Source organism: Erpetoichthys calabaricus, chromosome 8, assembly GCF_900747795.2.
Source record: "Erpetoichthys calabaricus chromosome 8, fErpCal1.3, whole genome shotgun sequence".
Taxonomy (NCBI): Eukaryota; Metazoa; Chordata; class Cladistia; order Polypteriformes; family Polypteridae; genus Erpetoichthys; species Erpetoichthys calabaricus.
Window position 1 is genome coordinate 99,050,815 of NC_041401.2, and position 26,849 is coordinate 99,077,663.

The following is a 26,849-nucleotide window of genomic DNA, read 5'->3' on the forward strand; positions in this document are numbered from 1 at the left end:
ATTTTTGGGAAATGCGCAATGGAAATTTAGTGCATTGATGCATCATTCATAACATGCTGCTTGGTCCCTGTGGTGCCTCTAATTCCTAAATCTTCCCTTAATGGTGAGTAAATTTTCCTGCTTTATATTTAAATTGCTGATTCATATTTTTAATAAAGCACCATTTTTCCTTGTTTTCAGAAGGTTTGTGAGCACATAATTTATTATAGAACTTCACATTCCATTCAGATACATTACCACAGTCTGTATATCATACAAATTGAGCAAATTTTGTATACATTACAGTATACAATATGTAAATAATACACATGAAGTGTTCATAAAGTGTTCCGGACAGCAAACAAAAATCAATGAAAATCAATACTAGATAAGAGTTCCTGTCTACTTGCTAAACAAGATGAATGCCAGCCCACTTTTTTACATTACAATGTGAACCTAGTGTTGTATACTACTTGAAATTACAAACATGTAATTCACTCAAATGAGATCAACTCAGGAATTTCAGAGTGTATGGTGTACCTTTATTAACACCAAAAAATGTCCAAATCATCAATCACGTTCAATGCCTGCAAATGTTGTAGCTATTTTATTAATGTGACTGCCTGGTCACTTGTTGGTTTTTTTCCTCTTCCTTAGTTTGCTGGTGAAGGGTGAACAGAATGGGACTTATAGGTCTGTGATAAATATATTTAAAATATGTTAACTTTGTATAACTAGTTAAACTGCAATGTATTACATCTCACTGGACTAGCTTTTTGAAATACAAGTATGTAAAAAATGTATTTAATGTTAAGGTTATTTTTTGGCTTATTTCATGAAGTTACTATCTCTTGTTAAAATCTGACCCACCCAGTGTTACAAAACACAGAGTTGATATCTGTATGTACAGCTTAGTAAAACCTCCAATATGTTTTAACTCTTTTACTAGCAAATAACACCATGAGTAGTGAATTGAATGTGCCATCTGGCTCACCAGCCCCAGGAGCATCTGAACGGGGTGGTAGCATTGGTAACGGGATGGATTATCGTGATTGGGTACGCCGTAGCTACTTGGAACTTGTTACATCCAACCATCACTCAGTACAAGCCCTTTCTTGGAGGAAGCTTTATCTGAGCAGAGCCAAACTGAAGGCATCCAGTCGCACCTCAGCTCTTTTGTCTGGCTTTGCCATGGTGAGTTTACTACCTCTGTTTTGCTTGCCTAATTATGTACAATAACCTTAATCAGTTACTTCTTCATAAATGGAAAGACTTGCTTTTTTATTATTTGATAATGTGGCAACAGCCAGGCTAGAAAGAAATTGCATAAGATGCATATTGTTGAAATCTATCAATCCATTTTATATGCTCTTACACAGTTTAGAGTTTCCACAGAATTTTGTTGCAATAGCTGTACATGTACTCCCAGTGGCACAATTTAGAGTCCCCAGTTAAAATGTATTCACGTGTTTGGACTCTGGAAGAAGACTGAAATCTACAGAGGAAACTTCACTCAAGCAACGGCTAGAGTCTTGCACTCTGTTTCTTGGTAGTGTTGGCATTTGAACTTGTAAAGTACGCTATTTATGGATCTGTGTATGATTTGTCAAAGACTAAAAGAATTACTTTTTTGGTAAACTAATTCTTAGGGACTCAACCTTGACATATCTAACATGAGAATAGTTCATACCGATAGCCTGTGGTCTTTACATTTTTTACTGTGGCTGGAGTAAGCAAGAAATGCTGCAAGCTAATGATTGCTTGCCAAAAGATTTACACAAAATAACTGCCTTAGCGACAAGTCTACAGATTACACATTAAAAAGCTGTAGAAGCCAACAGGTTACATGTTTAGTTTTAAACAAGGAGAAAGATTTACCTTTCTCAATATGCATAATGATGTTCATTTTGAGGAAATAACAAATCATATGGTAGAAGAGGTCACAAAAATACTGAAAAAGATGAATATGTATAAACTAGTGGACCCAGAGAGTACAATGGAAATACTGAAATCAGCAAAAGGTCTTGGAGGTGAATGGTTGATGGTCCTGGCAAACATGATATTGTATGAAGGGAGGATTTTTAAAGAAAGGAAAAATGCTTATTCCAGTATACTAATGAAAGATTGATCCACTCGAGTGTGGGTTATATTGAGCAGTCACTCTTTTGGAGCAAATAATGTAGGTGGTTGAGTGAGTTCTAGAGAAAGTTCAGAGGTCAAGTTAAAATTGGCAAAATGCAGTCTGGTTTCAAACCTGGTAAGGGAACAACAAGTGCAATCTTTGTTCTCCGGCAGATCCATGAAAAGATGCTGCTTATAGGTCTGGGGAAGGCTTTTTTTACAGGGTGCAATGAGAGGTGTCGAGGTGGGTTTTGAGAAACTGTTGATGAATAATTAGTATTGGCTGTGATGTCATTGTATGATGAGGCAAAAACAGAGCTAGGAAAGCATATGGCAACAGTGAAAGTTTTGATGTAAGGGTGAAGCTACACCACTTACCTGTTCAGAGTCCATTACTTTACATCAGAGTGATGGAGATAGTAACCAAAGAAGTATGTGAAGGATTGGCATGAAGGCTGTTGTATGCAAATGATCTCATCTTAATGGCAAAAAGTGAAGCAGAGTTAAAGAAGATGTTGAAATAGAAAGTTAGTCTGGATGTCCTCAAGGTAAATGCAGGTAAGACCAAGGTAATGGTTGGAGGTGAAAGGGAAGGAAGCATGGAAGAGGTTTGTGCATAGCTGCCCAGCATGTGTAGTAAAGGTGCTGGTAGAAAGTCAGTCCAATGCAAGGTATGTCAGAAGTGAGTGTATAAAAGGTGTACTGGTGTGAAGAGTAGTAGGCAGGTGGCATTTGTGATGTTTTTTGTAGAAAACTATGCAATGGAGTGCAGAGTCCTCCCACATTTAGTAATTCTAAACATATACAGTATGTCAGCAAGAGAGTTATTTTGGAGAAAGTACGGAAGTTATGCTCCTCAGGTGCCATGTTGATTGCAGAAGGTACATGAACAGCAGGGATGACCAAGGTGTGAGGTGCATAAAAGAAATTTCAGGACCTGTCCCTTGTTCTGATTTCTAGTGTAGGGTAAAGTTTATGAGATTGAGGGAAAGCCAGAAAGAACAGATATGATAATCAGATAGATATGTGAGGTGTCATGAAGGAAGAAGACAAATGCCAGGTTAAGAGAAAGTCTTGCTGCGGAGATTGTGGGTATTGTGCTGAGGAGAATAAATTATAAAACATAACTTTATATAATAAAAATGTTCTAGGGGTAAACACTGCATATCACCCAGTGGAGGCTCAGGACTGTGGAGAATGGAGTAAAAAGATTTTGGAGCCAACTGAATAACCTCGGTAAACCTGGAAAATGGCCATTAAACCAGCGATGACGAGGATGGTGGTGAATCAGTTTCCAGTGTTAATTTTATGATTTATCACCTACATGGCCTACATTGTCCACCATATGGACAAAAGTATTGAGACACATTACTTAATTATTGAATTCAGGTGTTTGAATAAGATCCATTGCCACAGGTGTATAAAATCACACTCCTAGCCATGCAGTCTCCATTTACAAACATTTGCGAAATTAAATGGGTCATTCTGAAGAGCTCAGTGACTTCAAGCGTGGTATTGTGATAGGGTGCCACCTTTGCAATAAAATGATTCGTGAAATTTCATCCCTGCTGGATACTCCATGGTCAACTGTAAATGATATTATTGGAAAGTGGAAGCGTTTAGGAACAACAGTAACTCTGCCACGAAGCAGAAGACCATGTAAAGTCACAGAGTGGGGTCAACGACTGTTAAGGTGCACGGTGTGTAAAAGTCAGCAATGCTCTGCTAATTCCGTAGCTGAAGAGTTCCAAACTTCCACTGGCATTAATGCAAGAACAAAAACTGTGCTGCGAGAGCTTCATGGAATGGATTTCCTTAGGTGAGCAGCTGCATGCAAGCCTCAAAACACTAAGTCCAATGCAAGGTTTCGGATGGAGTGGTGTAAAGCACACCGCCACTGGACTGTGGAGCAGTGAAAACGTGTTCTGTGGAATGACAAATCATGCTTCTCTGTTTGGCAGTTAGATGGGCAAGTCTGGGTTTGGCAGATCCCGGGAGACTGTTACTTGCCCAACTACATTGTGCCAATTGTGAAATTTGGTGGAGGAGGTATAATGGTGTATGGCTGTTTTTCAGGGTATGGGCTAGGCCCCTTACTTCCAGTGAAGGGCAATCTTAATGCTTCAGCCTACCAAGACATTTTGGACAATGCTATGCTTCCAACTTTGTGGAAACAGTTTGGGGAAGACTCTTTTCTATTCCAGCATGACTGTGCCCCACTGCACAAAGCAAGGTCCATAAAGACATAATTGGATGAGTTCGGTGTGAAAGAACTTGACTGGCTTGCACAGAGCCCTGACCTCATCCCCATCAAACACCTTTGGGATGAACTAGAACAGAGATTGCGAGCCAGGCCTTCTCGTCCAACATCAGTGCCTGACCTCATAAATGCTCGACAGAATGAATGGGCAAACATTCAAACAGAAACACACCAAACTCTTGTGGAAAGACTTCCAAGAAGAGTGGAAGCTGTTATAGCTGCAAAGGGGGAACCAACTTCATATAAAAAGTCTATGTATTTGAATGCAATGTCATTAAAGTCCCTGTTGGTGTAATGGTCAGGCGTCCCAATACTTTTGTCCATATAGTGCATATTAATATTTATAATACCTTAACAATGTTTCTAAGCTTGAAAAATTCAGTCATTGTTGTCTATACCATACAGTATTTTTTGTGTGCTGAATCCAGTACCAGTACGAATTTGTTCAGTCTGTTTAATTGATTTTAGGTATTAATCATTTAAGCTTCATTGACTGTTTCATTTATAGAGACTTGGCAATGAAGTACTAAAAAAGTCATCATTGAAGGAGCACTCACTATGATGTTGTCCCTCCCAGTAAGGCTTCCTGTTTACATTGTTTTCCTTCTTTTCTACTGCATTAAGAGTCATGGCTGTAAATATGATTGTCTGTTCTCTGAAGCACTGCTGTACTGTATAGAAAAAGCCCGCCTCTCCCTGCCAGCAACGCTGCAGGTCTGTTTTTCACCACTGGGGGAGTGTGATGGTCTAAAAATCACTTGAAAACACAGAATGTGCCATAATGAAAGCAGTGTTCAGTAGTTTTAGTGCAGCTTTATAAAGCACAGGTGATAAAATCATGAATAAGTCTCTGGGACCAAACATTTTAGACTTCCTCAATTTCAGATAATAAGTTTTCATATGCATGCTCTAAATACAAGAAAAGAACAATTCATGCAGTTTAAAGTGGATTTACTTGCTGCCATGTACAAACAGACAAGACAGACACAAGCAGAATCTCAGATCTAAAATAGCCAGTTTCGGGTAAAATATTCATACATACATTTTTCAATTCATTTAATTTAATTTAGGATTGTGAGTATTTGGAACCTATCCAAGCAGTACTAAGTGTGAAACAGGAACTAACATGGTATGAGGTGCCAGTCGATCATGTTGCTTATGCTAATAACCATAGTCACTCAGGGCTAGGGCTAGAGGTGCCCATAACCTATTGCACATCCTTGGGATGAGGGAGGAATAGTCCCTTTCTTTCCTGGCAATCAAGATGAAACCCATGGATTTACTGAGAGTTGACTTAACATGCACTTAACATTCTGTCTGTGGTAATGTACAGGCTTGAAGGAAAAACATTTTTGTATTCTAATGGAACAGATTCATTTCGTAGTCACCAAAAGATAACTGAACAATAGTCAAAGCAGACAAGTAGCTCTCACTTATGGAAAAAAAAAAAAAAACAGATATGACTTTGTTGGTAACACTGTAGATAACGCTGTTGAAGGGTCTGTGAGGTGTCATGTTATTTATATAGAGTTAATAGACTGTTGCAAAAGTCCTTTGTAATAGTGGCAATCTCCGGTAGCATGAGTAACATATGCATATTTTGTTTTATTTAAGAAAAATGTTGCAATCTAAATGTGTAAGTTCTACTGTGTAGTTTTGTTTTTCTCTGAATGTTAATCTTGCTGTATATGTATTTTAGATACTAGTTTTGTTGCCTTTTTGGTAATTTGCCATTTTTGAAATGTGTGGGGATTTTTATTATGATAGTCTGTACAATACTGTTAACCAGTCTGCTGAGAAAATGAAAATCACTATAAAAGATAATATTGCACTGTTCTGAATAGAACTGTCTGTTCTTAAATGAGAAGAAAATTCTACAAAATTCTTTACCTTTATCAGTTATATGGCTTTTTAATTGTTAAAAGAAAAATAATCTAAAAATATGCTAAGTATACTTTGTTATTCAATGCATTCATTTTTATTTAATATAGTATAATTAAGATCATGCTTCATCAAAAAGTACATTACAGAGCTAATACTTTAATACATTATGAAAGAACACAAAGAAAAAAGAACTGTACAATAATAAAAAAACATAAGAAATGTACCATTGGTAGATATCAAGAGAACCTTAAAAGTATATGTTGTGATGTGAAATTTTGCATACAAGTTGATAAATATTTAGTATGTCTTTATTTGTAATTTAGGCAAAGCAATGTAATATTAGTGTTACGTTAGTGAGAAGCATTCGTGTTTACCCCCTGCCTTTTAGGAATGGGTCTCTTTGAATTTTACGACAGAGTTCGGGGGAAAGTGCCTTAAGCAAGTTTGGCTAATGTTTCTCTGAAGTCTCTCAGTCAACCTCCATAGGAAAGTCGGGCTGCCTAGCTGGCAAACTTTAGCTCAACAAATGGTTTTGGGGGAAGGTGTGAAGGTGTTCTATTCCCCCATTGGTCTGAAATATGGCTGTTTGTAACTGGCTTGTATCAGAAGCCTTTAAGTACCACAACGTCCTATTGGCTCTAGGGGTTGGACAGAACATCTATAAATTTGCTCACTCCCTCATTCTCTCTCTCTTACCAAACTGATGCATGAACTGAAAAGGACAACACAATGAAGAGCACAGCTCGGCAGCCATATTGAGACAGGCATGCGGCCTGTTCTGAAGAAAGCTGACCACAAAATGATGCCTTAACTAGAGACATTTTAAGTAACTAACAAGTCTGTGTGCCGTCTGAAACTACACATCAACATTTATCAGGTTGTATGGTTGCCAATGGCATGGTGGCGCAGTGGGTAGCACTGCTGCCTCGCAGTTAGGAGACCCGGGTTCACTTCCCGGGTCCTCCCTGCGTGGAGTTTGCATGTTCTCCCCATGCCTATGGGGGTTTCCTCCGGGTACTCCGGTTTCCTCCCATAATCCAAAGACATGCAGGTTAGGTGGATTGGAGATTCTAAATTGTCCCTAGTGTGTGCTTGGTGTGTGTGTGGCGCCCTGCCCGGGGTTTGTTTCCTGCCTTGCACCCTGTGTTGGCTGGGATTGGCTCCAGCAGACCCCCGTGACCCTGTAGATAGGATATAGCGGGTAGGATAATGGATGGATGGTTGCCAATATTCAAATGCACTTTGCATATTGTTATTATTTATGAATATTATCAATAATACATTGTTTAAATTGTAACTTAACTTCTGCTTGTCTTTTACTATACTTAATTGCCTGATGTTATAGATGTAGAAGGGAAGAAATTATAACGTACAATACCTTAGAAACAGTGGTAAGTCTGTGAGATTTGAGGCATTCTGACAAAGTCTACATATTAATAATACAAAAGGGGAAAGTAGAGCAATATAATACTCTACCAAGACAAAACAGTATACATGACAGATTTTTTTTAAAAAGTAACATCAAAAAGAGCTATAAATTAAGCATAGTCCTAACATAACCACAAATTACACAGTAGCAGTTGTCAGTAAGTCATTTTCTAATCTGCTTAGCCCTGAACAGGGTCATAGGGGGTGCCGGCCAGAGTCTATCGCTACTAGCATAGGGCATAGGGCACAGGGCAGGAACAAACCCTGTACAGGGTGATTATCGCTTATCCACCTAACCCGTGTGTTTTTCGATTGTGGGAGTAAACCCACGCAGACACAGGGAGAATGCACAAACTCCACGCAGGAAGCACCTAGGATGCAAACCCTGGTCTCCTCACTGCGAGGCTGCAGCACTACCACTGTGCTACCCTGCCGCCCCATAGGATAACAGAGCAGGGCAAATGTAAAGTCCAAGTAGAGTTTTCATGGCCAGCAATCAAAGTTAGTTGCATATTGTGTTGTAATGATTATGCAGTCTTACTACGAAGCAGGACAGGACAGGCTAAATGCGCAATTGGACAGAGTTGAGTAATGATTTTTTGGTACAAATTTGTTTTATGTAACTTTGAAGTCATGTTACGCTAAAAGTATCTTAACCAGTAACCAGAATAAAGGTGAATAGTGATCATTAGGAATAATGTGCTAACTCCAGGCTTGGGTAAGTATCAAGGAAATTCAGTTGTGTAGCACTAGTTCTTGAGAAACAAAGTAGAAGTAAGGTGAGAAAACAGTAAACAAATAATTTCCATGTAGCAACACTACAAGGATGGCTGAAATCAAATTGAAAATCATGAAAACATTGAATATTGTGGGGATGTGCTGCCTAACATGTCTTTTCAATGTTGTGTGGAAGGTGGGAACAGGTAGATTGGTCTCCTTTTTTAAAAAGGTGTGTTTCAATTACTGAGGAATTTGTACTCCTCAGTCACCCTGGTAAAACCTATGTTGGGCTGTTGCTTCCATTCCATAGCTGAGCTTGTGGTCTCATCCTGGCTGAAGAACAGTGGACTAACTCTTATGCCTTATCGAAATTTGAGGGGTTATGGGAATTATCCTTCCCACATATGCTTTTTGGATTTAGAAAATGTTTATGACCATGTACTCCATAGTATTTTGTGGCAGGTGCTTAATGAGTGTGGAGTTCCAAGGCAGCTGCTGAATTCCATCTGGCTGAAGTATTTGCAGAACAAAGAGTTATGTTTGCAATAATTTACATTTACATCAAGTCCGTTCAGCAAGATGCAGGACTAAAAAACATCCTGATTTTGGCAGATTATGTAGTCCTCTTGGCTTCATCAGACTGTGATATCCGGTGTGCACTGGAATGGTTCATGGCTGAGTGTGATATGGATTGAATGGTAGCCAGTACTACCAGATCTGAGGTCATGGTCCCCCCTGGAAAAGAGTGCCTGTTTCTCTTCAAGCAAGGGATGAGCAGTGGTTCCAAGTTTAGTTTAAATACCTTTTCATCCTCTGCAGTAGTATAGGTAAAGGTGATCATGAGATTAACCAGTGAATTAGTGCAGCAGCAGCAGTTTTTCAAATGCTGTACCAGACTATGATAACTTGTGATCAGGAATTCAACAGCAACATTTATTTATATAGCACACTTTCATACAAAAAAGTAGCTCAAAGTGCTTTACATAATGAAGAAAAGAAAAATAAAAGACAAAATAAGAAATTAAAAATAAGACATCATTAATTAACATAGAAAACGAGTAAGGTCTGATGGCCGGGGGGACGAAAAAACAAAACAAAAACTCCAGACGGCTGGAGAAAAAAAAAAAAATCTGCAGTGCTTCCAGGCCACGAGACCGCCCAGTCCCCTCTGGGCATTTTACCTAACATAAATGAAATAGTCCTCATTGTATTTAGGGTTCTCACGGAAGGACTTGATGATGATGGTCATGTAGACTTCTGGCTTTTAATCCATCACTGTTGGGACATCACAGTGCTTTGAGTAGCGCCACCACCAAAAGGACACCGGAAAAGGAAACAGAAGAGAGAGTAGGGGTTAGTACAGATTTTAGAGCCACCATGAATAGTTATTATAATGAATTGGATATACAGAGTATCAGGGTTAAATTACAGTGAAGTTATGAGAAGGCCATGTTAAAATAAGGTGTTTTCAGCAGTTTTTTGAAGTGCTCCACTGTATTAGCCTTGTGAATTCCTATTGGCAGGCTATTCCAGATTTTAGGTGCATAACAGCAGAAGGCTGCCTCACCACTTCTTTTAAGTTTTGCTCTTGGAATTCTAAGGAGACACTCATTTGAGGATCTGAGGTTACGATTTGGAATATAAGATGTCAGACATTCCGATATATAAGATGGGGCAAGATTATTTAAGGCTTTATAAACCATAAGAATTTTAAAGTCAATCCTGAATGACACAGGTAACCAGTGTAGTGACATCAAAACTGGAGAGATGTGCTCGGATTTTCTTTTCCTGGTTAGGATTCTAGCAGCTGCATTCTGCACTGGTTGCAAACGATTTATGTCTTTTTTGGGTATTCCTGAGAGGATTGCGTTACAGTAATCTAGTCGACTGAAAACAAACGCGTGAACTAATTTCTCAGCATCTTTCAATGATATAAGAGGTCTAACTTTTGCTATGTTTCTTAAGTGAAAAAATGCTTTCCTAGTGATCTGATTAATATGCGATTTAAAATTCAGATTACAGTCAACAGTTACCCCTAAGCTTTTTACCTCCGTCTTGACTTTTAATCCTAATGTATCCAGTTTATTTCTAATAGCCTCATTGTATCCATTATTGCCAATCACTAAGATTTCAGTTTTCTCTTTATTTAGCTTGAGAAAGTTACTATTCATCCATTCAGAAATACAAGCCAGACATTGTGTTAGTGAATCAAGAGAATTGGGGTCATCAGGTGCTATTGATAAATACAGCTGTGTGTCATCAGCATAGCTGTGGTAGCTCACGTTGTGCCCTGAGATAATCTGACCTAACGGAAGCATGTAGATTGAGAAAAGCAGCGGACCCAGGATAGAACCTTGTGGAACACCATACACTGCATACGGAAATTATTCACAGCGCATCACTTTTTCCACATTTTATGTTACAGCCTTATTCCAAAATGGATTAAATTCATTTTTTTCCTCAGAATTCTACACACAACACCCCATAATGACAATGTGAAAAAGTTTACTTGAGATTTTTGCAAATTTATTAAAAACTAGCAAAATACCCGCGCTTCGCAGCGGAGAAGTAGTGTACACATATCTACATATACATATATACATATATATATATATATATATATATATATATACATATACACATCCACATATATATATACATATCAACATATATATACACATACATACACACACAAATATACATATACACATACATACATACACATACATACATATATATATATATATACACATACACACATATATATATATATATATATATATATATATATATATATATATATATACACATACAGACACATATATACATATACATATTTACATATCTACATATATATACACATATATATACATACATACATTCACATATATATATATATATATATATATATATATATATATATATATATATATATATACATATATATATATACACATATATATCTACATATATATATATATAGCCAAATCCCCGCGCTTTGCAGCGGCGAAGTACTGCTTTTAAATTTTTATTAAGAAGAAAAGAAAACCTTTTTAAATTGAGGGAAAATATACCAATAACAATTTGTTAAGGATCTGTTTTTTTGTGAAGCTGCCTTTACACAGCCTCTCCGCTGTTTTATAAATGAACATCATATAAGGCCGTCCTTTCTCCTTGCTTAGTGGTTCTGTATTGTTTTATTGTTCGTTCATTACGATTGTTATAGTTATTGTGTAGCTATTTGAGACTCACTTTTCTGTTCAGGTACCCATTTCCTTTATGTAATCCGCGGATTCTCCACTATTTTTTGTTTGTTTATTACGATTATAGTTATTTATTGATTCCCTTCTTTAGCTGACTGCCTGCTCATATAAGGCACTCTGCTGTTTTTTTGTGAAGCAGCCTTTACACAGCTTCTCCGCTGTTTTATAAACGAACGCCATATAAGGCCATCCTTTTTCCTTGCTTCGCCAAGGAAGCAGCCTTTTTATTTAATCCACGGGTTCTCCACTGTTTTATTGTTCGTTTATTACGATTGTTATAGTTCTCTTTGTATACCACGTTGTCAGTTCAGCACTCCGGTTGTAATATGACCAAGCCATGCAAGCTTACTGTTGAGAATGCAACGTATAGTTGTACAAGAGAAAAGCAATCTTGCCTCAAATCAGTGGCAACCTTTTCTAGGTATATGAACTTAATTTAAACTTTAGGTTTACACGGTGCTTTGTTTCCGAAGTACCTGCACTCATGAATATGTCTGTATGCGTCAGTCGCTTCATATTCTTTTCCTACATTATCAATTGTGTAATGTGTTTTTTGAACAGGTTTGATTCATCGAAGTGATCACTCGTGCTGCGTTCAGTCAGTTCACGTGAGCCGCTCTCTTGTGTGATGTTGCGATGTCCACGGCATTATTTAATGTTAGCTAAGAACCGGCACTTAAAAGTTTCTCGCTACAGCAATTTTAACTCTGTTACAAAGTGAGCCAAAGTCTCGTTTATACCTCGTGTCTTCTCATTAAACTTGTATGTCGTGGTATTGCAAACGGCAGCGGGAGCGTTTCTATAAACTTAATTTAAACTTACGGTTTACACCATGCTTTGTTTCCACAGTAGCTGCACTTATGAATATGCTTGTATGTGTCACTCGCTCGCTTCGTATTGTTTCGCTGCCTTCTCAATTGTGTAATGAATGTTTTCTTCAGTGCTCTTTGGGGCTCTTCCTTGTTTTCTACGTACTGTGTTCACAGTCAGTTCACGTCATTAGCAACTCCGCCTCCCACGGCCATCAAGCTGCAGTCTATTACAGTATATGGACAAAAAAGAGGTTCCAGTTATGACCATTATGCGTAGAATTTCGAAATGAAACCTGCCTAACTTTTGTAAGTAAGCTGTAAGGAATGAGCCTGCCAAATTTCAGCCTTCCACCTACACGCGAAGTTGGAGAATTAGTGATGAGTGAGTCAGTCAGTCAGTGAATGAGTGAGTGAGTGAGTGAGTCAGTGAGGACTTTGCCTTTTATTAGTATAGATAAAAAAATTGAGAAAGCACATGTACATAAGTATTCACAGCCTTTGCCATGAAAACTGAGCTCAGGTGCATCCTGTTTCCCCTGATCATCCTTGAGATGTTTCTGCAGCTTAATTGGAGTCCACCTGTGGTAAATTCAGTTGGTTGGACATGATTTGGAAAGGCACACACCTGTCTATATAAGGTCCTACAGTTGACAGTTCATGTCAGAGCACAAACCAAGCATGAAGTCAAAGGAATTGTCTGTAGACCTCTGAGACAGGATTGTCTCGAGGCACAAATCTGGGGAAGGTTACAGAAAAATTTCTGCTGTTTTGAAGGTCCCAATGAGCACAGTGGCCTCCATCATTCGTAAGTGGAAGAAGTTCGAAACCACCAGGACTCTTCCTAGAGCTGGCCGGCCATCTAAACTGAGTGATCGGGGGAGAAGGACCTTAGTCAGGGAGGTGACCAAGAACCTGATGGTCACTCTGTCAGAGCTCCAGAGGTCCTCTGTGGAGAGAGGAGAACATTCCAGAAGGACAACCATCTCTGCAGCAATCCACCAATCAGGCCTGTATGGTAGAGTGGCCCGACCAAAGCCACTCCTTAGTAAAAGGCACATGGCAGCCCGCCTGGAGTTTGCCAAAAGACACCTGAAGGACTCTCAGACCATGAGAAAGAAAATTCTGTGGTCTGATGAGACAAAGATTGAACTCTTTGGTGTGAGTGCCAGGCATCACGTTTGGAGGAAACCAGGCACCGCTCATCACCAGGCCAATACCATCCCTACAGTGAAGCATGGTGGTGGCAGCATCATGCTGTGGGGATGTTTTTCAGCGTCAGGGACTGGGAGACTAGTCAGGATAAAGGGAAAGATGACTGCAGCAATGTACAGAGACATCCTGGATGAAAACCTGCTCCAGAGCGCTCTTGACCTCAGACTGGGGCGACGGTTCATCTTTCAGCAGGACAACGACCCTAAGCACACAACCAAGATATCAAAGGAGTGGCTTCAGGACAACTCTGTGAATGTCCTTGAGTGGCCCAGCCAGAGCCCAGACTTGAATCCGATTGAACATCTCTGGAGAGATCTTAAAATGGCTGTGCACCGACGCTTCCCATCCAACCTGATGGAGCTTGAGAGGCGCTGCAAAGAGGAATGTGCGAAACTGGCCAAGGATAGGTGTGCCAAGCTTGTGGCATCATATTCAAAAAGACTTGAGGCTGTAATTGCTGCCAAAGGTGCATCGACAAAGTATTGAGCAAAGGCTATAAATACTTATGTACATGTGATTTCTCAGTTTTTTTATTTTTAATAAATTTGCAAAAACCAAGTAAACTTTTTTTCACATTGTCATTATGGGGTGTTGTGTGTAGAATTCTGAGGAAAAAAATGAATTTAATCCATTTTGGAATAAGGCTGTAACATAACAGAATGTGGAAAAAGTGATGCGCTGTGAATACTTTCCGGATGCACTGTATAGGATATCATGTGCCTTTGAGTTGTATTTACCACAACTAACAAAGAATTTTCTCCCTGCCAGGTAGGATTCAAACCAATTTAAGACACTGCCAGAGAGGCCCACCCATTGACTAAGGCGATTTCTAAGAATATTATGATCAATGGTGTCAAATGTGGCACTCAGATCTAAGAGGATGAGAACAGATAAATGGCCTCTGTCTGCATTTACCCGCAAGTCATTTACTACTTTAACGAGTGCAGTTTCTGTGCTGTGATTTGTTCTAAAACCTGACTGAAATTTATCAAGAATAGTATGTTTATTGAGGTGGTCATTTAGCTGCATAATGACTGCCTTCTCTAGAATTTTACTTAAGAAAGGCAGGTTAGAGATGGGTCTAAAATTTTCAAGAGCAGAGGGGTCAAGATTATTTTTCTTAAGTAGGGGTTTAACTACAGCAGTCTTAAGACAGTCTGGGAAGACCCTCGTATCTAATGACGAATTTACTATGTCAAGAATATTATCAATTAGCACGCCCTATACTTCTTTGAAAAAATTTGTTGGTATTGGGTCAAGGACGCAGGTGGAGGGTTTCAGTTGAGAAATTATTTTATGTAAATCAGGTAAATCTATCCTAGTGAAAGAGTTTAATTTGTTTATAACGGAATACTGGGGTTTAGGAGGATCCTTAGTGTTGGGGAGATATACTATGTTATTTCTAATATCATTAATTTTTTGATTGAAAAATACAGCAATAGCCTCACAGGTGTTACTGGAAATACTTAGGAGGCATTCCTTTGCATTACCTGGGTTTATCTGACGATCAATCGTCGAGAATAAGACTCTGGGATTACTAGCATTGTTATTTATAATCTTAGAGAAATAGCAGCACCTCTCAAGACGGACTGTGTTATTGTATTCTGTTATTTTAACTTTTAATATTTCATAGTGGATAGTTAGTTTAGTCTTCCTCCATTTACGCTCAGCTCTACGGCATGTTCTCTTTAAATCAGACACTCTTTGGGTCTTCCATGGTATAACAATGCTAGAAGATTTTTTAACTGTCTTTACAGGTGCAACTATGTCAACAGCAGCTCTCACTTTAGTATTAAATCTTTCCACCTTACTATTTACATTATGCTCGCTATTATAGTTGGCACTATGTTTGTAAGTTTTAAAGCTGCTGATGAGTCAAAGAAGCGTTTTTTAACAATATGCTTCTCATGAGTGTTTTCTGTCATTACTAGGGGGCTCTGCCCCCTGCTCACTTCGCTCGCCAACCCCTGGTGTTGGGAAATGACAAAGAGCGTGATGTATGAATGAGATATAGAATAGTGTGAAGGTGTAGATGATGCATATAGAAAGCAAACAATAAAGTGTGTGGCACAGTGTAAAGGTTTATTGGAAAATTTCTTTGTACACAACATTAGTAGTAAAGATGGTGTATTGTCCTTGAATGAGTTTTCCTTGGCATGGAGCACTTATAACCTTAACTGTAACGTCAGATGAACGTCAAACTCGTGAGAAGGCCACATAAAGTTGTCCATGTCCAAAAACGGGTTCAGAGAGGTAGATGCCAACGTTGTCCATGGTTTGTACTTGTGATTTGTTGATGGTCATGGCAAAAGCAGGGTTAATGGGGAACTGTCGCCGTTTAAATGTAAAAGGTAATTCCAGGTCAGAACTTGTAAGGTCAATTCTAGGAATCAGAACAGTATTGTTAGCATGTGATCCTTTAAGAACTGTCGCTTGAATAACATTGTGTGTCATGGTGTTGACGACCAAACGTGTGCCATTGCTTAAACCCTGTTTAGTGTTAAGGTTTCTTAATAGCATGATTATTGTTCCGTTTTTAAGGCTAAGATTGTGTTGTGTTAATCCGGCTGGGTAAATAGTGTTTAAATATTCTAAGGGGAAATGAAGATGGTCATTGTCGTCATCAGAGTCAACTTTGTCAGAGCTTAGAAAGAGTTGTGTCTCTCCAGGAAGTAATGCAATGACTTGGGTATTTATGTGATCCACATTAATATTTTCTGGACATAATATAGTGCGTTGTGTTAAAAGGGGCATTTGGTCTAATGAGATTGCTGTTCCAAATATCTCTGTAACTAAGTCGTCGCAGATAAAGGCTTGAGGAATTGTAATAATATCTGGGTGAAGTCTATCTGTATTGGTGAGTGTACCATCTCACAGTTGTAATAACCAATTGTTATAATGTGGATCTGGACATCGCATGTTTTGTACTAACTGTATCTTTTGAAAGCAATGCCAATTGTCTGCGTATTTTAAGGTGGACTGAACAATAGCTGAGCGCATGGCATGTGGAACAATAGCTAAGCACTGTCTAAAATCTCCTCCTAATAAAAGTACCTTTCCTCCAAAGAGAATATTATTATTCATCAACGTTTGTAGAAGTTTATGAATGGTGTTGAGTAAGTGACTGGATGCGATTGTACATTCATCAATAATTAACAGTTTTGCAAGACGGATGTCACGTGCAGTGCTACTGTTCATGTTCATAGTGGATACTGATTTGTAGGATCTAATGCAGTTCATAAAGTTTTTACTTTCAGGTACAGCGTTAGTTAGAAGCTTCTGTAGATATTCAGGATATGAATGTAAAGGAGGCAGTCTAATTTGACCCTTTTGACAACAACGTGTAAATTCATTACTTGTATTGCCAGTTGTTTCTTCAGGGAAGTTAAGTGAATGACAATGATTGCAAATGACATTCATTAATCCCAATGAATTTTCCTGAATAGTGGACTCATTATTGAACGCGTTGTGAGCTAAGTGGCGCAAGTATTTAGCAGGTGTCTGGCGTTGATGTCCGTGATGTGTATCTTTTGCTTGTGCCGTTTGAGAGGCACGTCGTTGCATGTCCAGTATTTGGGACGTGCTGTTTTGGAGCTGTAATCGATTCGCCTGTGCTGTGTGAGAAGTCCGTTGTAGTCTACGTCGTGCATTGTTTGTATCGAGCCTTGCCCGTTTTTGTATGTCGGTCAGTCGAGCTTTCTCTTTTTGGAGCCTTGCCTGCTTGTTTTCCGGCATTCCAGATGCGCGTTGTAGACGTCTGCGTTTATGTTGTCTCTTCGCTGCCGTTTTTGTATGTCTGAGACGCGAGGTGTTTCGTTTTGAACCCGTGCCTGTTTTGATGCAGCACTTTGAGACGCGCGCTGCATGCGTCTACGTTCATTGTGTGTGTCCATTTGGGCTCGTCTCTGTAACTGTGTTAGTTGAGCTTTGCGTTTTTGGAGCCGAGACATTTGTTCTTCCGGAGTTTCAGAAGCGCGTTGTAGGCGCCGACGTGTATTTTGTTTTTTCATGTGGGTTCGTGTGTTTGGTCCCGTTATCCGAGCCGTATCGTTTTGTACCCGTGATCGTGAATTCATGAGTTGTTTGTTCTTCAGCGTGAGAAATATGGATAAGTAATAAGGAGGATCGCACTCACTGTTAATATGGGCCTTTTCTGCGGTTGAACGGTTAATAGTGCCTCATTGTAATAAGATCCACCTATGCTGCATAGTGTGAACGTGTTCAGATGACGTATGTTTAATATGGACGGTTCCTTCAGAAATGGGGCTTTGTGTGTCATTTCTTATTTATGTTAGTGTGTTGGCAGGTCTGAATCGTCGTTTTTGTGTACGTTTCGTGTGCTATGTCCGTAGTCTGTCCCGTTTCGTGTCCAATGGGCTTTGTGTGGCGCTCACGGCTTCTTTTGTTTTGTGTGCTAGGGGCTTGTTGAATCCTCCTCTTTGTGTGTGTCCCGTTTCGTGTGCAATGGGCTTTGTGCGGCGCTGTGTACGGCGCTGGCGTCTGACTCCTTTTTTCTGTGGTCGCGGCGCCTCATTCTTATTTTACGTTGCATTCCATCCGGTTCCTGTTGCTTGGAGGGGGGTGGGGTGTGATTTGTGGGGCGCCTGCGCAGTACATCTTTTGCGTCCACGGCCCATGGCCGGATGTCCCTGCATCCATCCGGTTTACCATTCTCGGTTAGTAATGTGGATTTCTATATTAAAAAGTAGAAGAAAATGGTCTGATAGACCCGTATCAATGACCTGCTTTATATCAACTTTTAGTCCTTTAGTAATCACTAAGTCTAACGTATGACCTGCTTTATGTGTAGGCTGATTAACGAGCTGTCTCAAATCAAAAGAGTCCAGGAGGTTCATAAATTCTTTTACTTTTTGGTCACACTGATTATCTATATGAAAATTAAAGTCGCCGACTATTAAGAGTGTGTCATAGTTCGTAATTAAAATTGACATCAAGTCAGAGAATTCCTCAAAGAAAGACGCGTTGAATTTAGGAGGTCTATACACGGATAATACTAGAACGTGAGAATCTCCATGAATAACAACGGTAAGATACTCAAAGGACTTTAATTTACAAAAACTGACATCTTTACATTTTAACCGGCTTGAATAAATGTTTGCTAGTCCATCACCTCTCTTTCCTTTGCGATCCGCATGAGTAAAACTGTAATCCGGAGGCACAGATTCGATTAAAACAGCTGCGCCATCTGAGCTAAGCCACGTTTCACTTAGTGCAATAAAATCAATTTTTCTATCACTAATAAGATCGTTGATAAAAAAAGTCTTGTTAGTTAAAGCTCTAACATTTAATAGTGCCATATTTAATGTTTCGGAGGGGCAGAGATGAATACTATGTGCGTTATTAATATTTGGAACAGGAACTAAGTTATTTTTATTAGCACTGCTTTGTGTGTATTTTTTGTTTAATCTATAGTCTGTTCATCTAAAGTAGTAATTTTAATTAAATTATTGGTGTTTATGCCGTATTGCCTAGATTTTCTACGTGCATTGAGATTGGTTATTAGAGTATTAATGTTGTGCACTTTTACGGAAGATTTTATTAAACAATTATCATGTCCTAGCATAGCATTTCGGAAGGGGTTAAGAGTAGAGATAGACAGTCAAGATAAACGAATTACCTTAGATATGTTTTTGGAGAGGACCCGGGCGCCGAAACTGTTCGGATACAGGCCATCTCTCTTGAAGAAACGCAGCCTTTCCCAAAAAAGGTCCCAGTTGTTGATGAATCCGATGTCTTGATTCTTGCAGAAGCCCTGCAGCCAGTTGTTTAATCCTAGCAGACGACTGTAGTACTCGTTTGATTGTCTGACGAGAGGTAGTGGACCCGAAGTGAAGATCTTTGCCAATGGGGTCCTCTCCTTCATGTCTTTAATTAGTGCTGCGAAGTCAGCTTTGAGGATTTCCGACTGTCGGTGCCTTATGTCGTTCACTCCGGCATGCAATACAATCGCTCCAACTGCCCTCTTCTTGTGCTTCTCATCACATCTCGGACACGAGCACCGGGAAAACAAGAAACAAACGATTTTCGATTGGGGCATGCGATATTGAGGTTTCTAACAATAGAATCACCTACCACTATTACATTACCAGGGGCTGAAGGCAAACTGGGGACGCGGAGAGGGTCGAACCGGTTCTGAGTTGAGATGCTCACCTGTGCTGATGGAGGTGTTCTAGCCTTGAACCCCCGCCTGAATAGCTGAAATACGCCAAGATCTTCATCGGTGTTGTTGTCGCTCCTACGAGGCGCGGGGGTGAAGTTTACTTGAGCGGCACAACGCGGGGTTGATGTTACGCTGATTACAGATGGCGAGGACAGTTTATCCAGCAGCCGAGCCTTCAGATCCCTAAGGTATCTTCGTCTGAACAGGAGTTTCTGAATCTGTTCGTCAAGTGCCTGGAGTTCTTCTACAACGACGGCAATGCGATTCATCTCACTGTCGGCCATTGTCTGCTTCTGCTTCGTGCCCTAGGAAGAATGAGAGATACACATTGGTTAGCACATACTAGTCACTAGCTCTTTTTTTCCCCTTCAGGATTGTGACTGAAAGAATTAGATTGTGAGTAGAAGCAGCTGACATGAGGTTTATGCTTAGGGATGGTGGTCTCTCTCTCTCTCTCTCTCTCTCTCTCTCTCTCTCTCTCTCTCACTCCATGATTAGGTGTGGGGAACTGAGTAATAAGGGAAGACCTCAGAGTAGAACAACTGCTACTGTGGATCAAAAGGAGCCAGCTAAGGTGGTTTGGACATGTAGGGGAGGGCGCTATATAAATTAAATGTATTATTATTATTATTACTGTATCACTCTATTATAAAAGAAAATCTTGACACAAGACATGCATGATGTTTATAAAGTATAACACAGATAAAGCAACTATTTAAAGCATATTTTATAGTTCACATGAACTCCTGAGATAGAAGATAGTAGACACCAAGGGATGACTCCATTTGGGCACAAATTTAACTGTGTAAAGTCTGGGGTATAAGAAAGTAGGGATGTTAAGAAAGAAAAAAGTAAAGATATAAGAAAGAGGATGGCAAGTTTCAGTCTAATGTGAAAAGCTATACACTCACTGATAATGACTATAAACTCTGTGTTTCTACTGTGAATGACTCTTTTTGCATTCAAACAGCCTCAATTCAAGGTGCTGGGAACATTCTGTTGAGATTCTGGTCCATGTTGGCATGTTCACATCACACATTCATGCTGTGAATCTCCTGTTCTAACACACCCTGAAGTTGTTCTTTGGATTCAGAGCAAGCAACTGGCAAAGACACTGAACTGCACTGAACTCAATACCATGTTCATTAAACCAAAGAGAATGTTTGGTTTGTGACATGGCACGTTATGATTCTGGAAGTAGCCATTACAAGATGGGTAAATTGCAGTCAAAAAGGGATGCACATGGTCAGTAACAATACACAAATAAGCCAAGTGATTATTGATTGGTATTACTTGGCCCAAAGTGTAACAAAACATATTCCCTACACCATTGCACCACCACTACCAGCCTAAACAGTTGACACAAGCCTTTTTGGGTGCACTGATTAATGCCGCTGGTACCAAATTCTGACCCTACCCTCTGTGTGCCTCAGCAGAAATCGAGATTCTTCAGACCAGGCTATGCTTTTCCAGTCTGCAACTGTCCAGTATTGGTGAGCCTGTGCCTACAGCAGTCTTCGTTTTCTGTTCACGGCTGACAGAAGTAGAAGCAGACTTGTCTTCTTCTGTTGTACCTTATTCACCTCAAGGTTTGACTTGTTACACATTCTGAGATGCTTTTCTGCTCACCCAAGTTACACAGAGTGGTTATTTCAGTTACCATAGCTTTTCTATCAGCTCAAACCTGTTTGGACATTCTACTCAGGTCTCTCTCATCAACAAGGAATTCTGTCCACAGAACTGCCACTCACTGGATGTTTTTTGTTTTTCACACTATTCTGAGTAAAAACTGATGTACGTGAAAATCCCATGAGATTGGCAGTTACAGGAATACAAATAACCAGCCCATCTGGCATCAACAACCAACCATGTCACAGTCAAAATTACTGAGATCACACTTTCCTCTATTCTGGTGTTTGATGTGGACATTAATTGAAGCTGATGACCTGTAGTTGCCTGATTTTATGTATTGTGTTGCTGCCACATGATTGGCTGATTAAATAATTGTTCCTGATAATTAGCTCAGTGAGTGTAATTCCAAATGGCTCAATATCTAAACCATTTTTTCATTTTCTGTCTTATGAAACTATTTAATTTGCATCTGGTGCTATAAAATGTACCAGATTACCATAGCTAAAATGTTTTAATATATGTATCTGCTGCTTGTTTGACAGGTTGCCATGGTTGAAGTACAGTTGGAGATGCAGTACAACTACCCAAAGGTGTTGCTTGTCGCATTCAGTGTTTGTACGACAGTGCTCGTTGCTGTCCACCTCTTCGCTCTGCTTATTAGCACATGCATCCTGCCAAATGTGGAAGCTGTTAGCAATATTCACAATCTGAACTCCGTCAACGAATCACCACATGAACGCATGCACCGCTACATTGAGCTGGCATGGGGCTTCTCCACAGCTCTTGGTATTCTGCTGTTCTTGGCTGATGTTGTACTGTTATGCTGGATTAAATTCCTTCCTGTGGACTCGGGCGCTGTAGTTCCCAGGGTAAATGGCTCTATTGTTTACTCCTCATCAGTATCACCTGGGCATGCTGGTTGGCAAGCTGCACTGGCTTCTACAATCATCATGGTACCAGTGGGTCTGATTTTCATTGTGTTCACCATTCATTTCTATCGCTCGCTAGTGCGTCACAAGACTGAACGCCACCACCAAGAGATTGAAGAACTACACAAACTTAAGGTACAGCTGGATGGGCATGACAGAAATCTCCACATTATTTAGTACCTAAACTTAAGTTGTGCTTTGAATTTACAGTATGATTTTTAAATGGACTGCCAATGTACAAGCCTGCTAATTCAGGATATGCCTTTTTCTTAATAAACAAGGCCAAGACAATGGGACGAGTGGAGGTGTAATGGTACAAGTTAGGACACCAGCAGTCCCAGAAATCCAAAAAAGATCTGTCTTTATACCAGTAATGAGAAATAAATCTTTTCTGAGATATCCTTTGTAGCTAGATGTATAAGAGTTATATACAGTATGTTGTAAATGTTTACAGTTCAAATCATATCCTTTCTTTTTATTGATGTTTATTATTATTATTACTATTATTATTAATAATATTATGTAAATGCTAAATAATACTTTACGAATTTGTGTAAAAATATATTACGTGCCAGTTGTTACAACCACAGAAATTTAGAGCAATTTGAAAAATAAAGTGTCTTTTCAGGGGAGCATTTGTGAAAAATGCAGCCCCATAAGAAAATGGGACCAAAAGTTGCAAGAAAGGTCTGTGCAATCAATAGAGTGTGTTCGTTTTTGCATGTGTGTCATAAACATTTCTGAGTGCAGGCTGACGTGTGTATCTGTGTATATCAGTGAGGAGAGTTCTTAAAAGGGCTGAGAATTAAATTTCAAAATGTGGAAATCTAAAGTTGGCAAAGTTTCTAATGCTGACAGATTTGGTTATAGTTGCAAAAAAAAAATCGACTTATGTGTCTTGTAATTAACAATATATTGTTTTATTTGTAATTATTTAATTGATTAAATAATGTAATATCTTGAAATGTTGAGCTTGTTTACTTGTTTTCTTTAACTCTCAACTAGTTTGATTTGTTCAAGGTTGTTGACACTTTGTGTCATTTCATTTCATTGGATGACATATAAGACTGATCAATTCTGACCTTTTAATTTACAAAGAACTGGAGATCATTCAGTAATTCACACTTGTTTTGGCTAATTTTTCCAAATACCTCACCCTACTACCTTATGAGGGCTTTCAGTGTTTTTAAGGTCAAACTGCATTACTAACTAATATGTTTCAGAATCATTTGAACCTTTTTCAGAAACTGATTGTATATCCCCTAAATTTGCACTGGCGTCATTGTGTATGTGATTCACAAATTGAAAGAACCATGCTGGGTAAACTACTGGGTGCCTTTGATTTCTGCAGATCTGGATGAGCTTACCCATACAGCTTATCCTGTTCAAGGATGTAAACGTTCTATTCCCTTAGACTGCCACCTGAGACACGCCTTTTAATCTAGAAATGCACTGATTTGATCTTCTCTGCACAGCCTCTGCTGCCTCTGCTTATTTAAGGAGCAACCTGCTGGTGTTGTTTCATTAACACATTACAGAGTCTAAGTATAACTTTCCTTCCTTTGTATTCAAATATTTTTACAATAAATGTAACATTTTGTATTGTATTTGTTTATTCAGAGTGTCTGGAAAATGATAATACCTCCACAAAAATGATAATCTATGGAGGTCAGCACCACTTATCTTAAATATATAAAGAATGTTCCTTTTACCTGCATGTATCACTTTAAACTACCCGTTACCTTGAATTGCATTTTCAGTGTAACGTCTCAGCTTTTAAAATTGTCATGGTCTGTCTGAATAGCTTTTGCTACCTCCTCAATATTTACTTTCCCTCAAGTTTCAGTATCATTTCACAAGCTTAGCCCCTCTATTGGATAAGAGTCTGTGATTTAAATTGAATTAAAGTTTAATAGGACTGCTCTTGACCTTTCCCATGTGGAACATTCTGCTTTTAACTGTACTTTATGTCTCCTCGCTATTAGCCAGCTGACAGTCCAAGATCCCACTGATGCCAATAATGACAACATTTAAAGGATTATCACAAATTAAGGCATGCAGTCTGTTTCTAGTTAAAAATTAATTAATTAATAAAGTTTCCAACTAATACTAGACATAGTATATTCAGAAGTAGAATTGCACAGCAAGCTGGCATCTAGCAGTGTTTTGCAACAAGAATAAGAATTACTATATAGAATAAATGATCGGTTACTTCAGTACTTACAGTAAATCTCTTCATTGGATTTCAGTTAAATTTACAAAGCTGTGAATAGTTGAGCTCCTCTTTCTCTTCGACATATTCTGAAATGACATAATACCAACTGTATTATTCTAAAGAGAAACAAAGGTATAAAGTTGTAGGCAAATTTGATTGGGGCCCATGCAGCTTGAAAGTATAAGGAAATTTGCTATAAGAATGCGGAAACTTTTTTTTTTTTTTATCTCATAATAGCATTCCCCAGTTATTATTAGAATCCTATGATGCAATGACTAGTAAAGATTACTCTGCATTAATTAAGAAATTTGATTGCTACCAACAGCGCACTTCGATAGGCACACTTGGATGACTGTTTAAATGCGCACTAATGTATTGGGTGCAAGTCAGTTTGGGAAATAGTGTATATCTGTGGTATACCAACACTAGTTAAGGTCACTCAGAAAGCATGATTCACCCAATTCCAAGCAATTACTCCGGGCAGTTGACAAGGACCTTCCTCTGCATGCTTCCCCATGGGCATCCTATTTTGAAGGTTCTGGTGGTATATTTATCTAAGCCACTACTGACTTTTAGTTTCAGAATTACCCATGTACTTCCTGATAAACTACATTCTGAGTAAAAATTTGATTTACTTTTTTACTAATTTGCTTTGCAAAGGTGTCTGAATGAGTGAATGAAAATTGCATAACCTTTTGAGCAAAACCATCAACTAAAACAATCACTCCGTACTACAGTCTAACAACAGCAAATAAAATTGTGAAAATAATATAGAAATATAAAATGACTGGTGTACAAAGCAAGCAACTTAATACATCATACCATATGTATCACATAAAATAAATGAAAGCAGAAAATGAAATAGAATTGTAAATGATTAATTGATCATTCACAATGAAATGCTTCTTTTAGACTGAGAAGTAGTAGATGTATTATTTTTGGAAAAAACTATTGCTCTTCCCAGAATATATTGTTGTGGTGTGATTACTAAGACTACTTCCTGGCAGACTGTTGTGAGCCGAGCTCGTGAGCTGAGCTCATTGCCAGCAGCAGCCAAGTTGACTTAATGCAAATGAAATTTTCCACGTTGACATTCACTTCAGTACACACACACACATACTGTATATAATCCATTCACTCGTACACAGCTCACTCAACATTAATACGTACATTGAGACATGATGTAAGGTGCAACATGAATAATGCATAGCACGCAGTAGTAAGCTAGAACTATAGAAGGTATGGAGTTTCTGATTAAAATGGAGGTACTGGACATACTTACCCAGTATAACTCTTGTATTGATTGATGCAGAGGGATCTGACACAACTACTTACTAACCCAGTAAAACTCTTGCATACACATAAAGATCCATCCATCCATCCATTTTCCAACCCGCTGAATCCGAACACAGGGTCACAGGGTTATGCTGGAGCCAATTCCATCCAACACAGGGCACAAGGCAGGAACCAATCCTGGGCAGGGTGACAACCCACCGCAGGACAACACATATAGATTCTAAGAGCAAATCAATAAATAGTGCATTTAAAAAGTGGCACAGTGATAAAATGACTACAGTAGTTGCAGCATCCTAAGTTCAAATTGTGGTCCACTCATTCATTCCGTGGACTTTGCACATTTTTCTTGTGGTTGTGTAGACTTTCCTCTGGGCATTCCATTTTCCTCCTTGTCCCAGAGTTGTGAGTGTTAAGATGATTGATGACTCTAAACTTTCTGAGTGTGGGTCTCATAGATGGTGATCCCCGCAGAGGAGTTCCTGTGGACCTACAGGTGGATTGGGTGAGTCTAGAAAATGTAGAGGTAATTCAGGTAGCATTTAAGTATTGATTAGTGATCCACACTGACTTTTTCTTGAGCACGATGTAAACCTTCAAAAAAGTGTAGCTGTCATTGGGTATCTAACTAAATACTTGCTATGGTAAACTTGCATTTTCACATCCATATTACTAACCGAGAATGGTAAACCGGATATGGATGCAGGTACATGCCCATGGACGCAGGAGACATAGTGCGCAGGCGCCACACAAAAATGAGGAATCAGCCCCCCGCCCCAGAGTGAAACGGGAGAGACTACCAATGACACAGCCACACAAACAAGAGGAGTCAGCGCCCCGCCCCAGAGTGAAATGGGACAGGCTACGGAGTCCACAAAGGTTCACAAATCAAACCCGAGATAGTACGGAAAGCGGTAACG

At 39.1% G+C, this 26,849-nt stretch overlaps 1 protein-coding gene across 1 annotated transcript; it reads left to right on the top strand.

Annotated features, from left to right (window-relative positions):
- On the top strand, window positions 1-23,385 carry orai2 (ORAI calcium release-activated calcium modulator 2). Its single transcript, XM_028807146.2, has 3 exons — window positions 1-103; window positions 929-1,173; window positions 22,035-23,385. The coding sequence occupies exons 2-3, from the start codon at window positions 940-942 to the stop codon at window positions 22,596-22,598; spliced, it is 798 nt and encodes a 265-aa protein (XP_028662979.1). The 5' UTR covers window positions 1-103; window positions 929-939; the 3' UTR covers window positions 22,599-23,385.
- The last annotated feature ends 3,464 nt before the right edge of the window (window positions 23,386-26,849 follow it).